Genomic DNA, 24,364 nt, shown 5'->3' with positions numbered 1-24,364 from the left:
GACACTGTGAATCTACTCAGGTTGGGCTGAACTCCAAGTCCTGCTTGCCTCATAGTCAGTCCATGGACAAGAACATGGTCAATGATGGTTGCCCGTATTTCATCTGAATTATTGTTCTTCTTGCCGTCCCACCCCTTCTTCCTCCTCTTCCTCCTCTTCCACCTTCTACCAGGCCTCCTTGTACTGGCTTATATTGGGTTATTCACATCATTAGCCACATGTGTGATCATTTAAGAGTGGCTGTGTTTAGGTTGTGACACTTGTGCTTTATTTGAGTTTCATTTTTGCTACCTGTGCCTACCATTATGCAACCCAAGTGCATCACAGTGCAATTTGTGATTTAGTGGGTGAAAATACGTTTGCAAACTGTGTCTTAATAGGTGAAAAGTGCTTAAGGTTCTGACAAAAGGGTGAACCTGTTGTGACTAACTAGGTGAAATGGTTGACTGCTAAATGGGTGACACTTTCAATAAATGGGTTTAGGACACTGAGAATTTGGTTCAGACGACAGAGTTTTGTGTTTCAGCAATTGAGAAAAACTGTAATATGGCCACCCTTCTTCCGCTGATGCACGATTGCTCTGTGTTGCCATCTGCTGGTAGGTATTATGCATAGAAGATGAAGTAGTTTGGCGTTATTTGAATCTCTGAAACCCACAGTGTGTGGTCAGCATGGTGTCTCTGCTGTGGAAGTTGGGATATCTGGTGGAAAGGGACTGGATCAGTGGAGTTGTCCATTTGTGTCACTTCACACCCAGTGTGGTTTTGAAACTTACATGCTACAAGAATTCACCTGCAACTGCACTTAAACCTGGGCCTTTGTGTTTGTTATTCTTAGGTGTGTAATATACCTATTTTATAATGCTTGTCCAAGAAGGCAAGATTTTGTAATTAGGTAATGCAGGTTTTATCCTAGTACTGAATATGTTTTATTCCATTGTATGGAGCTTATGGTTCTCATGATTTGGTTTTCAGAGCACATGTATTTTTCTGTTGTTACTGTTTTAAATAAGTCTCTCTTATTCATCAAACCTTCAAAAGACAAATAGAAACACAGTTTGTGAAGAACTGTTGAAATGCACCATCAGGTGTTTGCAGCTTGGTGAGCATATATGTGTGTGTGTGTGTGTGTGTGTATGTGTGTCTTTCCACAAGTCTGTCAGTTTTAACGCACTAAATTAAGATCATTACAGTGTTTCACGCTGATCTAAGGCATCAGAAATGAATTGTTTGTTAATGATCAAACCCACCATGAGATAAACGTTGCTGTTTTTGCTTCCATATGCTCTCTGTAAAATTGTAGCTGTTGTATCAGGGGTGATTGTTCTCCACGAAGGTGCTCAGATCTGTGGAATTGCAGAATTTGGACTGACACTTTAGAGCAAAACCATACGAAATTACATACTGGCATGCAATAATAACCCAAAATCATCACACTATAACACATCACCAATCCTCCTTCTCAAATAAACATACGATTCCATGTTTCTGTATATTTTGCAACTACAAATGAAAAGGTGGGGGGGTATGTGAACACAAATACGCATGCACATCTGACTTTTGTTACCAGAAAACACAACGGATCTGACTACAGGTCATTTGAGTATGACAGTGCTGACAGAAGTACAGTGTGAAGTGTGTCTGCATATTGGTTATTTAGGCAAAAATAAAGCCCACGTCCCCAGAACTAGCTGTAAAAGCCCAAGCTTTGTCTATTATTGTCTTGTCAATAGAACTGGCAGTATAGTCTTCTGGAGGTCACATGTGGATGGGGATGAAAGCCACATTACTGTGGGCCTCTGTGATGTGCTGCTTGGTCAGGCGTTTTCACAACAGGAGGCACACGTTCTTTGGTTCTGGACTGGTATAAAAACAAGGGTTCACACCAGGAGGATGACAGTTCACCAGTCAGAAACAGCTTGGACAGACCAACCAGCTCAACCCACCAACATGATGTTCAAGGTGAGGACAACATGAAAACGTGATGTTCAGTTATGCGGGAACAAAATTTGTGCTGCATTGTTCCAAATGACTCCTGGATAATTCGTTTACTTTTCCAAACAGGTGATCTTCTACGAGGATAGGAACTTCATGGGTCGCTCCTACGAGTGCACCGGTGATTGTTCTGACATGAACACTTACATGAGCCGCTGCCACTCCTGCAGGGTGGAGAGCGGCTGCTGGATGGTGTACGACCACCCCAACTACATGGGAAACAGCTACTTCATGAAGAGGGGGGAGTACGCCGACTACATGAACATGTGGGGATGGGGGACGGGCAACTACATCAGGTCTTGCCGCATGATCCCTTGGGTATGACGATTATTCCAGCAGTGTATCAGAAAGTTCTCGCTGTAAGTCATAAATTTTCCAAGCACGGAAATGATGTTTTTCTCTTCTCACACAGTACCGAGGATCCCACAGAATGAGGATCTATGACAAGGAGAACTTCATGGGTCAGATGATGGAGATGACGGATGACTGTGATTCCTTCATGGATCGCTACCACTGGTCTGACGGCTGCCACTCCTGTCACGTGATGGACGGCCACTGGCTCATGTACGAGCATCCCAACTACAGAGGCAGGATGTGGTACTTCGGTCCTGGAGAGTACAGGAACTTCAGGAACTGGGGCGGCATGAAGTTCATGAGCATGAGACGTATCATGGAATCCTGGTATTAAACTAATGAAACTGATATGAATCTATATTTTTGAGTTAAAAATAAAACAAAGCAAAATAAGTTTTTTTGTGTTTTTCTTTGCTGTACTCACAGATGTCTTTATGCAGACATCCAGCTCTAAGCTATCTGAAGCACACACTGTTAGTTTACTCGGTACTTACACTTTATAGGAAAATAAACACTGAAATTCCTCTCCAACTGTTTGGATTTACTCAGACGGACTTCATGTCGTCTGGGAATTTGTTAGCCGTGTTCTATGAATTGGGTCATTCCAGTGCATTATGAACGTTGCTCGGAACCTTTTTCGATTTGTGGAAAATTGAGCAAGGTGAATGTATCGATTCTGAGCTGCAATTTTAACTGACATTTATTCTTAGCCTTTGATGAAATTAACCTTTTTTTCTGAATACTTGAGCTTCCATACTCTGCATTCATCAAGCATACAGGAAATTTAAACTATGATATTTGCTGGGAAGGGATTTGTGTGTCAGTCTGCAATGCTGTCCACACACCTTCCTTTACAGAGTCTCAGAGTCCAGTAGTGCTGCCAAATAGCCGGATCTCCTGCATAACAGGACTCTTATTCTGAAGTGCTATAATAGGACCAATCCACTTTGACCTTAATAGTTCTAGACCTGTAAAACACTGCTTTAATGTCTTGGTGCACTTTAGAATGACACTGGATACATAATTCATCATTTTTGCTTGTCATTGCGTAATCTGAGCTCCATGTAATAGAGGGCATTTGATATCACACACACACCCACACACGCACCCCCCCCCCCCTCTCACACACACACATAGAGAGAAAGATAATAAATGGATCTCTTGAGAGAAGCTGAGGTGTTTACAGTGTATACTTACAACTGGCGATATTTGATATTATTACAAGCTTGAATAGCAACAACATTTCGGAGCCTGATCCCTGCAGCAAACACACCTCTCAGGCTGAATGAAGGGGTGAATGCACAAAATGTCAAGTATAGTCCTGAGGCCAAACCTAAGCTCTAGCCATAACTGTAGGGGCAATGTCCTCTCTGCATTTCTGCCTTTGAACTCCTCCAAGGTCATTGATGATTCAACCAGGATGACATTGTTCATCATTGTGCATCAATGGAATTAACAGCTCACAGGGAGCAACTGCGCACTGTTACGATGGCAAACATGGCGGAGTGATATGGCTGTGCAGGCGTCCCACAGGCCGAGCTGGTGCCATGCAGTCTAATGGCCGCTCCATGTTCACACTGCTGCGTCACTAATGCAGCACTGGGATAAATAAGATCTCTGACTTCCTCCTGTCTTCCCTTTGGAGCCATTAAACCAAATCCTGAGCTGCCTCACTTTCAGTCTTGCTGAATGCATAGGACAGAGAACAAAGAGAGAGAGAAACAGACGGGGGTGGGGGAGGGGGGATATAGAGAGACACAACATGATTTGTTGGCCAATCCCACTGCACTGTAAACCTTTCAAGTAATAAGCCCTTGTCATATTTAAATGTGCATAAATCACCAGGCTTGCAAACAACCATTTGATGAGTTATTTGTGACTTGTTTGTACGAAGAGGTCTTAATCTAAACGGATATAGTGATTTTAAGAGCACCCAGGGGCCTAATGACCCTCGCTATGCTTACCAAGAAGTGGAGAGGTTCAGGGTCCTAGTGCTTGCACCGTATCCATCACGTGGCCTGGTACTCAGCTCCATATGGCCTTTTGAGGCTTGGGTGGCCACTGGTAGTCCAGGGCATCGGAGAAGTTGCCCTGCTGTCCATGTCCATAATCCAGTCAGTTAAATAAACAGAATACTTTCTGAGCAGAGCTCGCAGAAATACACACCCTTCTAAACAACTAGGCAAGCAATAAGTCCACCTCTGAAAAACAGAATGTTTTGTGTCCATGGAAATGTAATACAACAGATGCCCTCCCACAAAAAAAAACAACAAAAAAAGAAACAAGACCTGGGAGTATACTGACAAAACCAGGACTAACGCAATGGTGCGATTTTTTTTACACCCATTGTTTGACTTCTTGGCAAACTGGGAGTACTGGGGTATGGGCTCCATTCCGGAACTCATGCATCATTCCATTCCAGAACTCATGCATCATTCCATGCACACAAAATGAAACCAGTCTTAACAAAATTACAAGCTGTTTGGGCTGGTTTCCACCACCTTCTATGCACTGACCCTTGCTGAGACACTTGCTGATTGAACAGTTTGTCATACTTTTCAAATTCTCTCTTGTCAATTTAAAATGATTTAAAATGTCATTCATTGGTACAATGTTTAATCATTGTCAAAGCATTCAAATCACAGTGGACAAAATGTATAGTTGAGGCCAGAATATTATCATGGATTGTGCTGGCAATGCTGATTGGTTGGTACAAATGAAGACATGATCCACAGAAGTATATGCAATACATAAACGATTAGTCGTGGAAAAAAAGGATAATGGAAAACAGTGCAAAAATCTCTCCATTTGTTTGCGTTAGTGTTTGTTAACAGACAATGCAACATTTTCTTTCCAAAAAAACAAAAATTATGAATGATTAGTAACTTAGCTGAAAAACAAACACAGCATGGTTTCAAACATGGATATTTGTTAAATAGTGACCATTCACTATCAGCTGGAGCCTTTGTGACGGATTTGTTGACGGATAAGTTGAATACTTATCAGTAACATATATCTATAAATTCAGATTTCCTATGGTTTTTTGATATATAAATGCAGTGTAGCTTAAATTAAACTACAAACAATAAAAGTTATGCTTTGGTTTACTTAATTACTTTGCTTAATATTTAAAGCTAAATATTCTTTCCCTCCTCAGTTCTTAGAACACTCCCCAAGGAAAGTGGTTTTGTCCCACCTAAAGATTAAATATCACACCTTCCTAAAGATCACACCTTATCTGGACTAGAGATCGGGGATTTCAGAAGCTGAGAGGGTGCATACCTCAAACTTGCTTAAATATGACTGTCACAGCACCCATGTCCCAGGCAGCCTTGCATCTCACCCCTGTTCTTCAAACATGCAAAAGTCCTGACTTGAACATGCATCAGTCCTCAGCTGAGGAATTCAGTACTGCCACTCTTACTAATGAATCACTACAATGCATTCCAGCTCCATTCTCAGGGATCTGCTGGAATGCGTTGTATTGAAGTCACATTTTTTTGTCCATGTTGTTATGTCTGATTTTGAGCATCTTATAACTACCTGGCTAAAGCGTGGGTCCAACCTTGTGTTAAGTTCTAAGCTGAAGAGCCACGTTCTGGAGGGGGTTTTGGTAGAAAACGGCGCGAGAAGCAGTTAGCAGTGAGAGCAGACTCTGAGGCGTCGCGGTCATTTCCTCGTGTCGGTCTGGGTTAGACCGAATCTGCAGCAAAGGAACGTCTGTGGTCAGATCTTCTTTCGGTCATTGGCTTTCGAGGTGATCTCCTTCTCTGTGCCCAAGCTACGCACCCCCTCCAGTAACATGGGGGTCCCGTGATGGCGGTCTGGGGGATGCAGGTGAAAACACGGACAGGGTGTTGTGAAGCTGAAACGGTCATGTATCCTGCATGCAGCACTGAATATAACTAGTGATCAGGCCACACTGCCTGATCCCTACATTAAACACTGTCAGAGGAAAAACAGGCCACCAGACTGTAATTACAGCGCATTCAAACTATTTCTGCAGAAGTGGCCTACCCTGATTTTCAGCTAATTACTGCCTACATTACTGCTTTGTCAGCTTTGATTCATGCAGACAGTGCTAACTAACAATTTCCTTTGTAACAGAAGCTGTACAATAGATGGAAGGGATTTCATAATAATTAGACAGTTTCCTGCATGAACCACTAGGAGGTGCTGTTGTCTCCACCCCCCTACTACATTTTTTTGTAGCATATCACTGTACAGCCAGGACACCTGCTAGTTGTGGCTGAAGGCCAAATGTGAGTCAGATCTTTGTCAGGCATTGAACCAGCCCCAGTGGCACACGTACATGTGTTTGTGTTGTATGTGTTTGTGTGGTGTATGTGTGTGTGTCTGTGTGTGTAGTGTATGTGTGTGTGGTGTGTCTGTGTGTGTGGTGTATGTGTTTGTGTGGTGTATGTGTGTGTGTGTGTGTGTGTGTATATGTGTGTGTGGTGTATGTGTATGTATGTGTGGTGTATGTGTGTGTGTCTGCGTGTGTAGTGTATGTGTGTGTGGTCTGTCTGTGTGTGTGGTGTATGTGTGTGTGTGGTGTATGTGTGTGTGTGTGTGTGTGGTGAATGTGTTTGTGTGGTTTATGTGTGTGTGGTCTGTCTGTGTGTGTGGTGTATGTGTGTGTGTGGTGTATGTGTTTGTGTGCTGTATGTGTCTGTGGTGTATGTGTGTTTGTGTGGTGTATGTGTGTGTGGTGTATGTGTGTGGTGTATGTGTGTGTGGTGTGTCTGCTTGTGTAGTATATGTGTGTGTGTCTTACCCATCACTCTGGCCTGCAGTCGGATTTTAACACTACTGTCCCGTCTGCTCCGGTTGACTAGTGTGAGTTCCTCCTGTACCACTCCTTCCTGCTGAGCACTGTACTCACACACTACTTTCACTCCACCTACAGAGGGAGCAAGGGAAGGGATCAAGGGCAGGAGGAGAAAGACAAAGGGGAGGAGATTAAGGATCAAGAGGAGGAGATGGGCCATCAAGGGGAGAGATCAAGGAGAGGAGAAGAGGGACAAAGGGGAGATTAAGGATCAAGGGAAGGGATCAAGGAGAGGAGAAGAGGGACAAAGGGGAGATTAAGGATCAAGGGAAGGGATCAAGGGGAGGAAGGCACAGTACATTACTTTATTTTTTATGTTATTGATAATATTAACCTCTTAAACTCTAGGGTTATTAAGCTCTTTTATTACAGCCCTAAATGTTAGAAGGCTAATGTGAATTATTTATTAACTACAGTTAAATTTTAGGGATTGACTAAAAGACGTCATCTTTGTTTTGACAAACTACAGCCCAATGGAAAACAAGCAAAGGAACACCAGCGCACAGGAACAGTAGCTGTCATACACTGACAGTGACTAATGGTCTTGCCCTGTCATCTGGCACTCAGCTGGGTGTCTGGACTATATCAAGATCTTACACCCACAGAGACTGTAGGAGAGCATGTACTCATATGACTGATTTAAGCCAATACAACACTGGTGTCAAAATGATTGGCCGTGTTTTGAAGCGCAAAATGCCTTGGCATATAAAAACTCCAATAGGAAGGGAAAATGCAAGAAGTTGCCATCATAGCTTATAGAGCAGGACATTCTACAAAAGTGATTTTGCGATGATAACAACAGTGACGTTGCCACAAGAGAACGAGGAAGCTTGGTGTTAGTTAAGTGTCGGACAGCATTTGTTTATTTGTTTTGTCTATGTGCTGTTCATGCAGTAATAGCTCATTTTTCTGGCAGAACCTGGACCAGCCAGGGAAGTGGTACCTTCAGGGCGGGGCACGATGCGAGTGGCACGTAGGCGGGGCTTGGGCGTGCTCCGCAGTGCTGGCGAGAGGCATGTGTCTTTCCCCAGAGTGGGGATTTGTGGGATAGAGAAGACGATCTCGTATTTATGCTGGCTTCGGAGGAATCCTGCCTACACACATTGAGTTCCACCATCATCAAAGTCATGGAAATCACCTATGACTAATACTGTATTTTACATATTTTACATATGGTGTTTCACTAGAATATTCTCATACGAGGTGTTTCTCTCCATGTTTTTATGCTGGTTTAAAGAGACATGTAGTCAATGTATAGCGGACTCTCACCTTGACACTGTAAGCTCCATCTGGTTCTGCTACAGCAGTGATGACCTTGTCCTGCTGCGTGTCATCCGAGGTCTCACTGAGAGCATCCTCTCCGGTGTCGTCAGGGAAACGCACTCCTCCGCCCTTTGATGTGGAGCCTTTTGGAGAGAGGGAAGGTGGGAGGGAGAATGGGAAGAGAAGATACAAACAGTAAAGGCATAATCACAGAGAAACAGGGAGAAAGATAGAGAGAGAGAGAAAGGGAGAGAGAGATAGAGAGGTGGCTGCAATGGGGACTCTAACAGGGAACACAAATGTACACTGTGTAGAAGACAGCAAGAGAGCGACAGTGTGTGTGTGTGTGTGTGTGTGTGTGTGTGTGTGTGTGTGTGTGTGTGTGTGTGTGTGTGTGCGTGTGCGTGCGCGTGTGTGTGAGAGAGAGAGAGAGAGAGAGAGCATGCATTTTTGTTGTTTCAGCGTGTGCTTGTGCTTGTTTGTATGTGTTTGTTTGTGTGTGTGTGTGCGTGCATATGTGTGTGTGTGTGTGTGTGTGTGTGTGTGTGTGTGTTTGTGACAACAAGTATAAGACCATTACAGCATCTAGACTACACATGCTGTTTAGAGATGAAAAATATATAAAATAATTTCCAATGCCATAAGAAGCATTGGAGACAACAGAATGTAATGCATCAGTCCAAAAATATTGTCAGCTATAAATAAACACACACTGGCACAGACACACAGAGAGAAATGATAATGGATTCCCCTAGGTGAACACATACAGGCGGGGAGCCACTCTTTTATGCATGCACACAGTCACTGCCACACTGACTTTTCCTGCTGGTTGCCATGTCAACATAAGACCAGGGTGAAGTGCAGCATCACTGGGACAGCATCCCTGGCCTACCGCTCACCGTGCCTCCCCTAACGCGAGAGAGAGAGAGAGAGAGAGAGAGTTAGCTTCCTGTGCAGACCCTGCACTGAACCGGCATTGTCCAGGCTGCGGATTTTTGGAGCTAAGAGAATGAGAGAGAAAAGGCCCGGGGAGATTTCTTCGGGGCCGAGCTGGTGAGCTCACAGCGCTGTGCTGACTTCCATTGTTTTGGGCTTTATGCCTATTGTCATAACGCACCGTCTGTACCTGGGAGGCCTGATCATAGAGCCTATTTACATACTGCATTAGCATGCGGTTTTGATGATCGGATCGGATTTTACTTGCGCACAAGAAAAGGAGGCATTGTGAACGCTTCACTGACGTCACAGACGGAGGTGGTCAGCGATGGACCACAACTGCACAAGTGTAAACGTTATGCGTCTTCTGTTTCCGTATAGCTATAATTACGCAACCAGAAATTATTTCTGACTGCAGAAATTACGGCAGGTGCCAAACCAATCCGTCACGTGCGCGGAAGCATGGGTACGTCAGAGCCCACCAGTAACTTTACAGTCATTTTCAGGGAATACAACGGAAAATATGTCTGGGTTGGTTTGTTTTTATGATAGGGGATCTAGACACAGTTTGATGAAGAAATGTATAAACGGAATGAGGCCAAGGTAAACCCAGACACAATCCGGATAGGAAGCACATGTTTATGTAACGTGCGCTGTCGGCAAAAAAGTTAACGGTGTCCTATCCTTTAACAAACTGAAATAAAAAGGTGGACATAACTCCGAAACTAAAAGGCGTTGAAGGGATGCAGACAGTCTAAGATGTAACGGCAGTCGTCCCAATCTCGTCGGACAAATCGAACAGTAGCCTACAGCTGAGAAAACGCAATAAAGGCAGGCATAGTCATGAATAATTAACATACTTTATACACCACAAAATACACTACACTAAATACACCACAGTAATATATTACTATAATATTATTATTATGACTATAGTAAGGTGTATTTCTTGTAAAATTAAATGGTTTGTCTTGTAATGCCAGCGTCCCGCAAAGCGCCGTCCTACAGATACTGAGGAGGAACATCAAAGAACTATTGGCGTGCCGCGTGCCCGTAAGGACATAAACAGTGTGATTATAACATAAACATTGTGATTACAACGTAAACATTGTGATTACAACACAAACAGTGTGATTATAACATAAACAGGGTAATTATAACACCACATCAGAACAGCTCATGTAATAAGCAGTACCATGTAATAAGCAGTTTCAATTTGAAAAAAAAAATCATCATAGGAATTGTTAAACAATTTTGAATCGCTTAAACGCCACTTAAGATTCAAAACATCTCGTACGATATCTGACCCGAACATTTCCGCCGTAATTAAACTTTGAAACATTCAGAAATAAGTGTCGTTTTTCGTCACACAATTTGCATCTTTCATAAAGGACGCAGGGATAAATCTCCGCATCCATTCATGCATATTTATAACGGATGACAGCGTGTAGGTTATGCAAGTGGCTTTAAAGAATTATACCGGTCAAAGATGTTCGTCACTTACTTTGATCAATTTGTAAAAAGCAGGAGTATGTTTTATTCCATGGGCTCCGTTGATCATATGTAGGTATCTGTTCTTCTACGTGCAGGTTATACAGAAGATCTGACGCGATGCAGCGGTCACGGAGGTGGGACTCCACCATTGGTCGTAGGAGTCCCGTAAACGCTCACATTACTCGTCGCGTATTGCGCCCTTAATTTAAAGGGATTGGTTTTTTAAGAAGACACGTCTATGCTAATACATACTCTTGTATAGTATAAACTCTATAAATGCTTAGCGTATGGTGTTAAACGCCATCAAGGGTTTTAAGACGCTGGACCACCAAATATTATCAAATCTTAGTGTTTACACACACATAACACAAGCACAAACGTCATATCTAAAGTATACATTTAACAACTGTAAAATGAACTGTAAAAATTATCCTTGAACGTTTAGGTCCCTTAATATATATATATATATATATATATATATATATATATATATATATATATATATATATATATATATATATATATATATATAACAATCATAATAAATGTAACTCTATGTTTAATTTTTATAATTGTATTTTTTATTTTATTATATTATTATAATATATTATAAGTTTGAATGTATGCAAAACATCCTGCCTTTTGAGGTTTAAAAGACTCTCACTAGTTTGTGCAGTAAAAAAAGTTATTTTCCCAGCAAATTTGACTGCAACAAAATTGTTCACTTGAATTAAGCTACAAACAAGAATTAAACTGTAAAATACCACATGTATTCCTAATGGCCTATATGCCATTAGTGAGGGGGATTTAGACCTGGAGACAAATGTGTTATTCTCCATCACTGACATACATTTTATCAAACAACATCTATCCTGAATATATATGACATGTTCTGGCACTTCACAAACTGTTCCTTGAATAACACACACACACACACACACACACACACACACACACACACACACACACACACATTACAGGGATAGGCAGAGGTAAGACACCAGGGCTATATTAAACCCCATACACAGCCATACAAAATACAAACCTTTTCCACATTCTAAGAAATAAAAAAATGTTGGCCAAAAAGTTCCCAAGATGCTTGAAGTGAAGTGAGTGTTCAGGTATGCTTCAATAGGCCGCTCATGGGACATATGATGAGGGGGGCATTGTTTTTGCCCGATTTGTTAGTGCAGGGGCTAAAGAAAGGATGCAAGACATCGGTAAAGGTGTCCATGTATGTGAAAATGTGCATGTTACTGTCAGCATTATAAAATGACACTTGGCCTCTGTCATAGTCAAGATAGATCCCAATCTTCTGAGGTTTGAGGTTCACAGATATCACTGTACATGGGTCAGTGCGAAAGACATATTCATGTTTGTCGCGTAAACTCAGAAACCAGTAGCCATTGGCTGGGCAGACGGAGATCTTCCCTTTCCGGTTGATGGAATGACTGGCCACACCCAAATCCCAGTCCGTTTTCTCGCCCACCTGGACCTCCCAGTAGTGGCGACCCGAGCGGAAACCCTGGTGGCCCAGGACACACACTACGCGATCAAAGCGTTCAGGAAGGTTGGGAACATCATGGTAACGGTCGGTACAGTGCACCTGCTTGCTGTCCCCTGAGATCAGCAACCGTGGGTGGGCGGAGTCTCGATCCAGAGTCACGTCCACTAAGTAAAGAATGGGGGGAGTTGTAAGGAATGTTGCTTATTTTTTGTCATAAGAATATCAGAAAATTTGCAATTGATAGAAACGCTCTTACCTGCATATTCTTGTACTTTCAGCAATTCTACAGGAAAGCAAACAGAAATTAGAAGCTTTAGTTAAAAGGATTCAAGTTAATGAAGACATTAATAAAGCTCATCTCCAGCTGATCCTGCTCTAAAGTATAATAGTACAGCAACGGTTTATAAAATAGAATTGTCAATGGAATCTTTGTCAGTTACCGAAATGCAGTGAATGCACAAAAGACAAATCAAATAAATTTTGTGTGACCACCATTCACCTCAGCATTCAACAGCAACAATTAATTTAGGTACATTTGTGCACAACTCGGCAGGGAGGTTGTTCCAAACACGTTGTAGAACTAAGCACAGATGTTCTGTGGATGTAGGCTGTGACGCTGGGGTCGCGGCGAAGGATGAGACACGGAATCCCTCTTGACTGACGTCACTTTTATTATATGTATATGTAGAAGCGCGTATAGCGCACGAAGAACATCCAAACATACCACGGAGACGTGTATACATTAGACAACGACGAGCACAAGACACTGCGCGAACGCACATTAAATAGACAGACCACATCAACCCCACGTGATGATGAGACGAGCCACAGGTGAGACGGATAATTACAAGACACACTCGCACCCACGGAGATACACTGACGCAGACGAGTAGACGCAGACAACGTTAACACATGCCCCAAAGGAAGGGTTCTGGGACCGTAGTGTGACAAGGCTTGCTCTAATCCTTCTGTCTCTTCATATAATCCCACACAGACATCACTCCCAGGACTCCTAGTTCTTCCTTATATTGAAGATAATTCTGAATGATAATGACTGTGTGTTTGATGTTGTTGTCCTGTGGTAGAATAAATATATAGCCTTCCTGATGATTCTGCATGATAGATCAGTATCTGCCAGCATTTCCCAACATTAATCCACACACAAATACACCACCAACAATCCAAACTCCAAACTCTTTTCGCTGAAATGCAGTCCCAAACTTGCAAAGAACCTCCTTCATGCATCACTTTAGCCTTCCGACACTCATTATTGTCCAGCCCAGCAGTGAACGGCTTTCTGTTACATCCAAATATTGTCTCATCACTCCTGAGCACATGCTCCTAATTTTCTGCACCCCAGTGTCTATGGTTTCATGTACAGTTGAGTCACTTGGCCTTGTTTCCACATCGTATGGCTTTTTAGCCACAATACTTCCATGAAGACTTCTCTGAACAGTAGATGGGTGTTGAGCTGATGGCACTGCTGGACATTTTCTGATGTCGGAAGGAAGCGTAATGTGTCTTTCATCTGCTATACTGGTTCCTTGTTTCCGTCGTGTCTACAGTCCTCAGCATCGTCCATTTCTTTGTGCTTCTTCAAAATAGCTTGTGCAGCACGTCTTGAAGCCTCAGTCTGCTTTGAAATCTTTGCCTGGAAGAGACTTTGCTGATGTAGTATAACTACCTTGTGTCTTATTGCTGTGCTCAGTCTTGCCATGGCATGCTACCAGACATGAAACTTCCACGACTTTACCTTCGAAGCAGAGTTTGACTGTTCCTCACCATGTTTTAAGCTCCCTACACAGCTGATCATAATCACCTATTATAATTCCTTAATCACACCCCTGGTTAATCACACAAAATCATTGACTTTGCGCAACTGGACCTACAAGAAGTACTGCTGCATTTGCTGGTGTGCAAATGACATCCACATGAAACTCACACAGGCACAGAACTGTAGACAAAGACGAGCACAAGACATTGCGCGAACGCACATTATAAAGGTGATTAACACAGACCCTCGTGATCTCGAGACAAGGCACAGGTGAGACTACGAACATGCACACGGACAACCCACACCCACAGAAGTACATACATGGACATAACGACACGCAGACAACGGCACGCCCACAGGGAAGGGACCGGGGCCGTCACCGTAACAGCTGGCAAATGGTCATCACTCCAAATGTTGACTTGATTTAGATTTTGTTTGCATTTGGTTAAATGACAAAAAAAACTTAACGCTTGTATTTTTTAAAGCAAGCTTACTTGGCAAGATTTTTCCACACTTGCCTAAAACCTCTGCACAGTGCTGTATATATGTGCTAGCTCCCTGCATAAAGTCACCATTGAAGGTCAGTGCATGCAGAGTGAAATACTCTGGGACTTTCAGCTCCTTAATTGACTTGACCTCTGCTTAAACACCACAATTTCTCACTTTACTATTCTACACACATCACCCAGCAGATCTTCACTACCCTACACACATCTCCCGTCTGGACTTTAAAGTGGAAAACAGGCAATACGTACGTAGTTGCTGTCCGGGCGAGTTCATGGCCGAGCGCAAACCTGTTGAACACAATAAGCACACACAGTTTCACATGCATCTTTGGATTGGGGGCATCTGGGAGCATGCTATTCTTTTGGAGGGGATGAAGCCAAGCATATGACACCAACGAACACAGGACATGCTTGAGACACAGGACATGCTTGAGACACACGACACATTTGAAACAGGGCACATTTGCAACACAGGACACATTTGCAACAAAGGACACGGTAGAGATACAGGACACGCTCACAACACAGGACACGTTTGAGACACAGGACACATTTGAGACAAAGGACATGTTTGAGACATAGGAAACGTTTGAGATACAGGACACGCTCACAACACAGGACACGTTTGAGACACAGGACACATTTGAGACAAAGGACATGTTTGAGACATAGGAAACGTTTGAGATACAGGACACACTCGAGACACAGGACATGGTTGAGACACAGGACACGTTTGAGACACAGGACATGGTTGAGACACAGGACACAGTTGAGACACAGGACACATTTGAAACAGGACACGCTTAAGACACAGGACACATTTGAAACACGGGACACGGTTGAGACATAGGACACGTTTAAGACACAGGACGTTTGAGACACAGGGCACATTTGCAACACAGGACACGCTCTAGACACAGGACATGCTTGAGACACAGGACATGGTTGAGACACAGGACACATTTGAAACAGGACACGCTTAAGACACAGGACACATTTGAAACACGGGACACGGTTGAGACATAGGACACGTTTGAGACACAGGACGTTTGAGACACAGGGCACATTTGCAACACAGGACACGCTCTAGACACAGGACATGCTTGAGACACAGGACATATTTGAAACAGGACACGCTTAAGACACAGGACACATTTGAAACACGGGACACGGTTGAGACATAGGACACGTTTGAGACACAGGACGTTTGAGACACAGGGCACATTTGCAACACAGGACACGCTCTAGACACAGGACACGTTTGAGGTACAGGACATGCTTGAGACAGGACACATTTGAAACACAGGACATGCTTGAGACACAGGACATGCTTGAGACAGGACACATATGAAACACAGGACACATTTGAAACACAGGACACGGTTGAGACACAGGACAGATTTGAAACACAGGACACATTTGAGACACAGGACATGCTTGAGACACAGGACACATTTGAAACGCAGGACATGGTTGAGAAACAGGACACGCTTGAGACACAGGATATGTTTGAGACACAGGAAACGTTTGAGACACAGGACATGCTCTAGACACAGGACACCTTTGAGACACAGGACATGTTTGAGACACAGGACACATTTGCAACACAGGACATGCTTGAGACACAGGACACGTTTGAGACACAGGACACATTTGAGACACAGGACACACTTCTTGCACATGCAACACAGAGGGAAACCAACATAAATCTAAGCTCAATTTCTGTCATAAATCACATTTAAATTCACATTTCTCCTGTTGCTGAAGTAAATCTGAATACAACAGGCTACAAACCCTCCTGTCTATCTTGCTTTTGGTACCTCCAGGCTCTACCCAGCCTTTTCCCTTGTTTGTTCTCCCATGTGTCTTGCCCTCCTATTTGTTACTCTACCCTCTTATTTTTATTCCCACCTGATCCTAGTTTATTTCCCTTCTCAGTCTGGTCTATTTAAACTGCTTCCTTTGTCTAGTTCAGGGCTGGCTGTTGAATGCATGTTTTGTAAAGTACTGTATTGCCTGTTCATGTGAGTATTATGAGTATATTTTCTTTCTGATTATTGTTCTACCCTCCCTGTCAGTTCCATTGCAGTTTATCCTTTTTGTCTTTTTGTCTCCATCATAATGAATGTCCACGGTGGCTATACGACACTGGCTTGTGACCCTGACAATGACTATGGATCTGACCCTAATAAATCTCATTCTAGTCAGCGCATCCGTCTCATCACTCACTGACGCCCCAGACGTTACAATTCTGTGCAATGGGATGTACTTCTGAGTGGGGCCATTGTCATTTGGTAAATCCAATATTACTGGGGTTTTTTTTTGTTTTAGTTAGCACAGATTCACCCATTGGTCACCCCAGAAACTGTTCCCGTACTGTGCATATATTAACAGGCTTATTGTCCCTCTACCCAGTTCCCATCTGTTAGTTGCCCTCATTCATGCTGTGTTTGTAGTAAGACAAAAGACTTCGAGTCTTCATGAAGGGAAACGCCAAAGTGCTTGTGTAGCATGGATGAAGCTCGACTTGCATCTACTTCACTGTGCTTTAAGATGGGTTCCTCAACACTACATGGGTTATTAACTTCACTAATAGCTCTTTTCTCCCAAAGAGTTTAACTTTATGTGAATGATTGAGAAAACATTGTCTCACAGGTCTGTGATAGTCCTTTAAGAACTTCCTGAAGGCTCTCGACCATCTGAGTGACGTTCCTCATGACTACTCCAGCTGTGGCGTCAGGGGTCAAGGTCACTGCTTCCCAGGTCTTCATTTGGGGAACACTACAGAGGGATGGATAGGTCTGCAGAGAGAGAGAGAGAGAGAATATAATAAAAAAGAGATAGTGTAATCTCTACCTGTTATACTTGCCTGTTGTTTGCTGATAATAATTTAGGTCTATTCCACTCTTTGCTCACCATGTTAATATTCTCCCTTTTGTTTTGCATGTTAAATTCTGCATCAGTGTTTAAACTATATGAATGTGAATATTTGTCATGCCAATAAAGCACCACTTAGCTGAACAGAGAGAAACACAGGAATGGGTGAATAGAACAGATTAATTAAATCAATCCAAATAAATCAAGGGGATTGATCTGCATTACAGTAACAATGTAAGGAAGCAGTTTTATAATAGTAAACACTCTGTGTGATTCTCCACCAGCTCACAGTGATTAATCCTGTGGTTTATATGACAAATGTTTTTGTGGCAATAAGTTATATGACAAAGTTTGAAACACACTGAGAGAGAGAGAGCAGTAAGAATGTTCTAATTTCTCTGAAACCTTGCATTTGAGATGCATTTACATGTCATCACAGTCCTATTAAATTAATCAAGACAAGCCAAGCATGAAGAGTCTTAGTAAAATAAAGGAATTATTCAACATGGAATTAATCATTTGCACAGATCAAAAGAGAAAATTCTTTCAACTATGAATGAATGAGAGGAAAGTGAATACATCAATCCCATAAACCTTGGTGAGACATGTGAACTTTAACTGAAAAGGAAAATACTCCAATCTAGAGTCTTTATTCCTTATAGATAATAAGAAGACATGTTAATTCTTTCCAAGAAGAATAAAAAAACAAGACTCCACTGTGTGACTCAGGATCATGTGGAAAACATGATATGACGTTTCTCTCTCTATTTTTGCGGCTATCATTCTTAGTGAAGGCACTGACCCGGAAGAAGTTAAAGTGGTCGTTGGAGCGTGCAAGCAGGGTGAGGTTGCTGCTCCTCTTTGTCAGGTCATCGATCTCCAGCTGCAGTTCGTTGATGAGAGCCTGGGAGCGGAGCTCCGCGGTGACCCGCCCCACCTCCACCATCTCCACCATCTCCGCCTGAGCCTGCTCCACCGCCCCCACCAGGGCCCGGAACATGCTGAGGGTTACTTCCACCTCCTGCTGTGCGTTTGCCTGGTGGAGGAAAGAATGGAGGAGTGAGAGGGAGAGAGAGAGATAGAGAGAGAGAGAGAGAGTTAGTGAGTGAGAGACAGGTAGAGAGGGAGAGAGAGAGGCAGGGAAAGATGGAGAGAGCATGAAACACCGGCAGAGAGAGACAGGGAGAAAGTAGACAGGGAAATATGGACAGAGAGACAGGGAGAGAGAATAAAATAAAAAGAAATACAGAGATATGACATTTAAAAAAAATCATAAATCAGAGTTTGAAAAAGGTAAGAATTTTCAAATTTTCCAAACATCTTTTGATTTGGCTTTTGGCCTGTGGCCAGCATGATGTTGAGATGCACACCTGAATATCGGCCAATGAAGTTTGGATTTCCTCAATTTTCTTTTCTCTGGCTGCAATTAATCCCTGCACCTCTGCTTCCACAATCCCCAGCTGAGACTAAAAGAGATCAGTGCAGATTATGATTCATTCAAACCTATTCAGCACACACTGTCCACCACCACCACCACCACAAACTGCAGGACCATCACAGGTGTGATGCCTGCACCTGCCCGACACACATCACTCACCTTTTTAATGTTCATCTCTCGCGAGGCTGGCACCACCATGTGTCCATGATGCTCGTGTTGCACGCACCCAGCACACACACACACCTGCTCACTCCTGCAGTACATGTCCAGTATCATTCCGTGTACGGGGCACTGCGGACCGGCCGAGCCTGCCACGGCAGTTGCGCTGGCGCAGTTCCTCCGCTGGGGGGCGCTGTACGGCGGCGGGGGTGACGACGGCGGGGGCGACAACGGCGTCTCCGTTGTCTCCAACAGGTTCTCGCTGGAGGACACTCTATGGAAGCGACTCTTCATCTCAGTCAGCAGTCCGCCAGGCAGCACCACGGGTCGGGCTGCCACCCGCGGCTTCCTCTCTGGGCTGGGGGGGGAGCGTGGGGGTGGTGTGGCGCCCCCCACGGCCCCCGAAGCCCCAGCCATGCGTTTGAACTGCTCAGTGATGTCCTTGAGGACATGGTTGACGTGGAGGTCGGGGCGTTTGCGGAAGCTTTCCTTGCAGAGCGGGCACTGGCAGGGTTTGGTCCGGCCTTCCCAGTACGATGTGAGGCACGCATGGCAGAAGGTGTGTCCGCACGGCGTTGACACCGGGTTGGTGAAGATGTCCAGGCATATGGAGCAAGTGAACTGCTCCTCTGACATGTATTCCACGGGGACTGCCATCGCGGGTTGCATGAGCATGAGCTGAGAATTGTGGGATAGAAGAAGTGCAAAAATAAGGACACTGGTCAACAGCAAAAATAACAAACAATGAAGAAACAGCGCTAAATTACATCCCGGGACCATAACCAATGCAGCCTCTGCACCGTACAGAAGCCAAGCTCTTGCCAAAAGGGTCAGGCCCGCCCTGTGGTTGAGGGCACAGCACTTTTCTTTGGCCATTTAAAGAAAAACAGTCAGTACCCAGCTGAATGCACAGGAGTGAAATATGACACGTTCCTGCTAGTCACACGTCAGCGCATTAAGACACAAGACAGAAAACGTGTAATACATGTCTGGAACTCCGGAATGTAGCCAGACCTGCCATAAACCCTGCAAACAATACTTTTAGGGACTGATATAGGTTCAGTCCTCCCAACACCTTATCAGTATCTACCTTTAAAAGGAGGCAAATGCAAATCTGATTTCAGGTCAGTAAGTGGCGAACACTTAAGCTTGTCGGTTTCCAAGGTAAAACAGCCACACTGCAAAATGCAATGTCTTTCTAATTATATCTGAGTCTGGCTACAATAGTCCTTAACTCAGCTAATGAACAAGTGTAAAACATTAGTACAAAGGTGCAGAAGTGTAGACTTACCTGTATGTGTTCCCTTCCAATAGGCTAACACCGATATGTTTTATATGCTCCGACACTCTTCTGATTATTTTTAACCGTCTTCTGACTTACTTGCTGTCTTGCTGTCTCCCTTTCTTGTTCTCACCTTATCTCCTTTTTAAAAAGGTTCGTATATGGTACCCAGCATTCGTGTTTCTCTCCCTTTCATTCCTCTTCTTCCCGATCTTTGAAAGTCCTCACTCTCCTTTCAGAGCTGCCAGATGTGTTCTCCTTTGCCGCTGTCCTAGAAGTTCTGTTCTGCTTGGCTTGTTTTCAGTAAAGACCTTATGAAGGAGGGTGTGTCGACATACCTCTGCACACAGTGGTAGAACAAGAATTCACAGCTATTTGTACATCTAACAAGTCAGACAGGTAAACCCATTCAAAATGATCCTCTTCCGTACCATCTCTCTTTCTTATTTTTCATTGATTGTTTTGTGTCTTCCTGTTATGTGTATAACTAGTTATGATTATTCCCCTCAGGCCTGTTGAAGTTCTGTGTGTTGAAACACGTTGGATTTTAATTCTCTAGCCATTAAATGGCACAGGATTCAATATTTTATAGTTTTTTAAATCTTTCTAAGCAACTTGGTTGACAGTGAAGTTTCATCAGATGATTTTTTAATAAGTGAAGACTTTATTTCATGCTCCCTTACCATTCTGTAAGATGATGAACAATGAAATGCAAAAGTAACCAAAATTCTGTTGATAAAAGCCTTCAGAAACGCTGCAGTTTCATCAAGATCTCTGATCAGGTATCAGCATAACAAGCATCTGGCGACATTCCAGACGTGAGTGGCAGAAGCGCTGAACGTAAAAACCAAACGTGATAACAGCTGAAGGACACGCAGCACTCTCATAACACTGAAGGCAGGGCTAACAACCAAGGCAGGACACTACCAGGTTGAGTTTTAGATGCTGACAGCGCAGTAACGCACAGAAAGCAGGGGAAACATCATGTGTCGTAGCTAGTAGCTAAAAACTTTTATTACATATAAACCTAAAGAATACATATGCTTACTAATGACTCACAGGTGCAGTCTTTTCCACGTGTGTGATTGCGTGTGTGAGTCTTAGGGAGCTTCCTCCTCCTTTCACCAAGCTGAGGTTTATCTCTGCCCTCTGGTGGATTTCCGACCGGAGGAAGTTCCATTTCTGCTACCATTACAATCAATCACCCCTGTCAGTCTGACAAGAATATTCCATAGTGAAAACTGCATCTCCGTGACGTGCCCTGTCACAGAATTTACACGTCTGAACTCAACGAGTGAACCTGAGCACACTTCATCTGCTGGAGAGCCTTTCCGCCACAGCATGGTCGAGCTGTCCACGCCGGGTTTATGAAGACGCCGGTCACATTGACGCTAGCAGGGTGAGGAGCTCGATGTCCATGCTGGTAGAATGAGTGCTGGCAGGAAGCCATGAGAGAAACTTTATGAGTCTTTATGAGTCTTTAGATCCACCCCGAGCGGATGGAAGCCCGTCAGGCTGAGGTGACTACTGGCTCCTCCTACAGGACTATGTGATGGGTCAAAGTGACATAACAGTGTTATAGAGCTCATTACAGAGCTTTTAATAAAGAACAGAAGTGATCATTTGGCATGATCTAGTCAACCTAACCTTGCCCCCGGAAGGGATGGTCCGCTGATCTGGGAGCAGCGCCCATAGCCACCCCTGACTCCTCCCTTGTCTTTGTGTGTTTGTACAGGTCTATCCGTGTGTGTGTGTGTGTCCGTGTTACTCATTCCACCTGTCTCTCCTTTTGTTAGTGTCATGTGTTGCATGTGTGTGGTTAGTGTTAATGTATTTAAGCACTCACATTGTCTGTCATTTCCAGTGTTGCGAATAACGCCGTTAAAAATAACGGCGTTAGGTAACGTCGTCATTTTGTCAGTAACGGGATAATATAATTAGTTACTTTTCCTGTCGTTACAACGCCGTTTACGTTACTGGTCATTAAAAGCGGTGCGTTACTATATATTGATATACTAATGCGAGCGGACCGCTGCCCAGGCTAGTGAGGAGTAACAGATCTCGATAGGTCACAGTTCTCGGTGTAATGCCTGTTTAACTTAACAAGTCAGTAAGCGATTGGCTAAGGCAGCGTTATGATAGCCAATCAGAGCCAGTGTTTTTACACGCGCGCCGAAGCACGCGAGTGACACGACACAAACAGAGAAGAGGCCGAAATGGCGTCAGGTGCAAGCCGAAGAAAACTAGAACTTTCAAGGCGATATAAACATTATTTAAGAAAATACTTGAAGTTCCTGAATGTCTACCAGACTGGGTATTTGATTTATTTAATTAAGAATAGAGGTTTTATTGTTAAGTTTACTTCTGTTGTAAACAAACCAGTTGTCTCAGGTTGAGAGAATTTAATTTAATTTCATAGATGTAAATGCACTTTATATAGTGTAACTGTTTACTTTTGCTTTTTTTTTTTTTTTTTACAAAGATTTGGGATTTTAAAGGATTTTATCCTGCACTGGTCTGTGGATGTGCAATAAATATCAAAAGTTAAACAATTTTCTGATCTACTCATTTCAACTGACTGAAAACTGCTTTAAAAAAAAAAAACTTAATTGGCATATAACCTTTTTTTAATTGTAACGCAAATAGTTACTTTCCCTGGTAACGATTTACTTTTATTATAGAGTAATTCAGTTACTAACTCAGTTACTTTTTTGAACAAGTAGTGAGTAACTATAACTAATTACTTTTTTTAAGTTACATTCCCAACACTGGTCATTTCTAAGTCTTTGATTCCCACAAGTTCTGCATTTCTTGTTTTGTGTTATGATAGTGTGTCTTAATATCTTCTTAGTATGTGGCACAGTTGGACCAAGAATTGTGACTCAAACAGTAGTCTTGCTGGCAGTATTGTATTGTTTTAAACAATCCATAATTCACTTATAAAAAATTCTAATCTGGACCTGAATAACTCATATTCCACTTTATGAACCATCCTTTATCAAAAACACTGGAAAATGTGTTTTTTCAGTCTATATGTAAAAGAGTAAAAAATGTTTTGGACAAGCTTCAGTTGAGATTTACGGCCTACAGTACAGATTACTGTACCGTAATCCTAACCAAAACTCTAATCCTAACCTTAATCCCAACCCTAACCCTTTTCTGAACTCTGGACTAAATGTACCATTTTAGTTATGCTCGATCTCACTGCTGAGTATTTTTTAATCATTGTTAAATGGAGAACACATTGTTGTACCCTTTGAACTCTGAAGTGAACAAGTTTTTTTTTTACTCTTTTTTCATTTCCAATTAAATGAGAAAAATTACTTTGAATTGGCAGAGAGTATACAGAATACATTAACTCATGTTAAGAATCTTGGCATCCTCTTTAAAATTTCACAGGCAAGTACAGGAGCAAAGAGTTGTTTGTTTGTGGAGTTAACTTGCTGCTAAATTATAGCCTCTTTTTTTGTGCCATGATCTGGAGATTAACATTCTTTATATCACATGCCTGGATTATTTTGAAGTTATAAATCTTTATAAGTCCTCATTCACCTGGATGTGATGTGATGCAGCTTCCAGTGCATTCTAAAGCTCCACTTTACATCTCACTTGAAAATTCTGTTGTTTGATTTTAAGGCTTTGTGGGGCACCACAGTGCATCTGTGATTGGCTCTGCCCATATTCTTCTGACAGGTCCCTTAATTCTTTGAACAAATGATTGCATACAATCCTGAGGTCTTGAGTGAAATTCAAGGGAGACCATGTGTTCAGTAGGAGTTCCCAAATTGTGGAATGACCTACTGTATAGGCTGAATCTACCATTGTGAAGACAAAATCACAAAGCATTGAAGCACGTGTTGGAGATAAACAGTATGAACGCTAAAGCTTCCCAACCTTGCGCAGGTACAGCACCGGCTGAATGAAGGTGCCCAAGAAGCACATGTTTGTA

The 24,364-nt window shown here is 42.9% G+C and overlaps 3 protein-coding genes across 6 annotated transcripts; 1 reads left to right on the top strand and 2 right to left on the bottom strand.

Moving 5' to 3' along the window:
• Window positions 1-664: 664 nt before the first annotated feature.
• adisspa (adipose secreted signaling protein a) lies at window positions 665-11,225 on the bottom strand. 4 transcript variants are annotated; one of them, XR_013133739.1, is made up of 8 exons: window positions 10,883-11,225; window positions 9,260-9,351; window positions 8,449-8,585; window positions 8,123-8,273; window positions 7,126-7,251; window positions 5,892-6,172; window positions 4,313-4,442; window positions 665-1,345 (listed from the first exon to the last, which is right to left on the bottom strand). XR_013133739.1 is itself a non-coding variant. In XM_077020194.1 (6 exons), exons 2-6 carry the CDS (start codon window positions 9,276-9,278, stop codon window positions 6,075-6,077), a joined length of 531 nt encoding a protein of 176 aa, XP_076876309.1. In that variant the 5' UTR covers window positions 9,279-9,351; window positions 10,883-11,225; the 3' UTR covers window positions 4,948-6,074. The 4 variants fall into 4 exon arrangements, 2 of the variants coding, with proteins under 2 accessions (XP_076876309.1, XP_076876326.1); XR_013133738.1 differs by lacking the exon at window positions 665-1,345 and adding an exon at window positions 2,265-4,033; XM_077020194.1 differs by lacking the exons at window positions 665-1,345; window positions 4,313-4,442 and having other exon boundaries at window positions 4,948-6,172.
• LOC143525850 (gamma-crystallin M2-like) lies at window positions 2,052-2,682 on the top strand. Its single transcript, XM_077020280.1, has 2 exons — window positions 2,052-2,312; window positions 2,407-2,682. Exons 1-2 carry the CDS (start codon window positions 2,091-2,093, stop codon window positions 2,680-2,682), a joined length of 498 nt encoding a protein of 165 aa, XP_076876395.1. The 5' UTR covers window positions 2,052-2,090.
• A 254-nt stretch (window positions 11,226-11,479) lies between the features above and the next one.
• Window positions 11,480-22,491, bottom strand: btr01 (bloodthirsty-related gene family, member 1). Its single transcript, XM_077019865.1, has 9 exons — window positions 22,262-22,491; window positions 20,425-20,755; window positions 19,134-19,811; window positions 18,907-19,002; window positions 18,339-18,572; window positions 17,313-17,460; window positions 14,909-14,947; window positions 12,636-12,662; window positions 11,480-12,543 (listed from the first exon to the last, which is right to left on the bottom strand). The coding sequence occupies exons 3-9, from the start codon at window positions 19,806-19,808 to the stop codon at window positions 11,990-11,992; spliced, it is 1,773 nt and encodes a 590-aa protein (XP_076875980.1). The 5' UTR covers window positions 19,809-19,811; window positions 20,425-20,755; window positions 22,262-22,491; the 3' UTR covers window positions 11,480-11,989.
• Window positions 22,492-24,364: the final 1,873 nt, after the last annotated feature.

Source organism: Brachyhypopomus gauderio, chromosome 1, assembly GCF_052324685.1.
Source record: "Brachyhypopomus gauderio isolate BG-103 chromosome 1, BGAUD_0.2, whole genome shotgun sequence".
Taxonomy (NCBI): domain Eukaryota; kingdom Metazoa; phylum Chordata; class Actinopteri; order Gymnotiformes; family Hypopomidae; genus Brachyhypopomus; species Brachyhypopomus gauderio.
The sequence above is the reverse complement of the archived record's forward strand: the minus strand, read 5'-3'. Positions and strand labels throughout refer to the sequence as shown.

Coding starts and splice junctions, on each gene's coding strand:
- LOC143525850 (XM_077020280.1), top strand. CDS start 2,091: ATGGGTCGCTCCTACGAGTGCACCGGTGATTGTTCTGACATGAACACT. Junction 2,313..2,406: donor CTTGCCGCATGATCCCTTGG/GTATGACGATTA, acceptor CTTCTCACACAG/TACCGAGGATCCCACAGAAT.
- adisspa (XM_077020194.1), bottom strand. Junction 7,252..8,122: donor CATCGTGCCCCGCCCTGAAG/GTACCACTTCCC, acceptor CTCCCTCTGTAG/GTGGAGTGAAAGTAGTGTGT. Junction 6,173..7,125: donor ACTGCAGGCCAGAGTGATGG/GTAAGACACACA, acceptor TGCATCCCCCAG/ACCGCCATCACGGGACCCCC.
- btr01 (XM_077019865.1), bottom strand. CDS start 19,808: ATGCTCATGCAACCCGCGATGGCAGTCCCCGTGGAATACATGTCAGAG. Junction 19,003..19,133: donor GAGAGATGAACATTAAAAAG/GTGAGTGATGTG, acceptor GATCTCTTTTAG/TCTCAGCTGGGGATTGTGGA. Junction 12,663..14,908: donor CTCGCCCGGACAGCAACTAC/GTACGTATTGCC, acceptor GCTTTCCTGTAG/AATTGCTGAAAGTACAAGAA.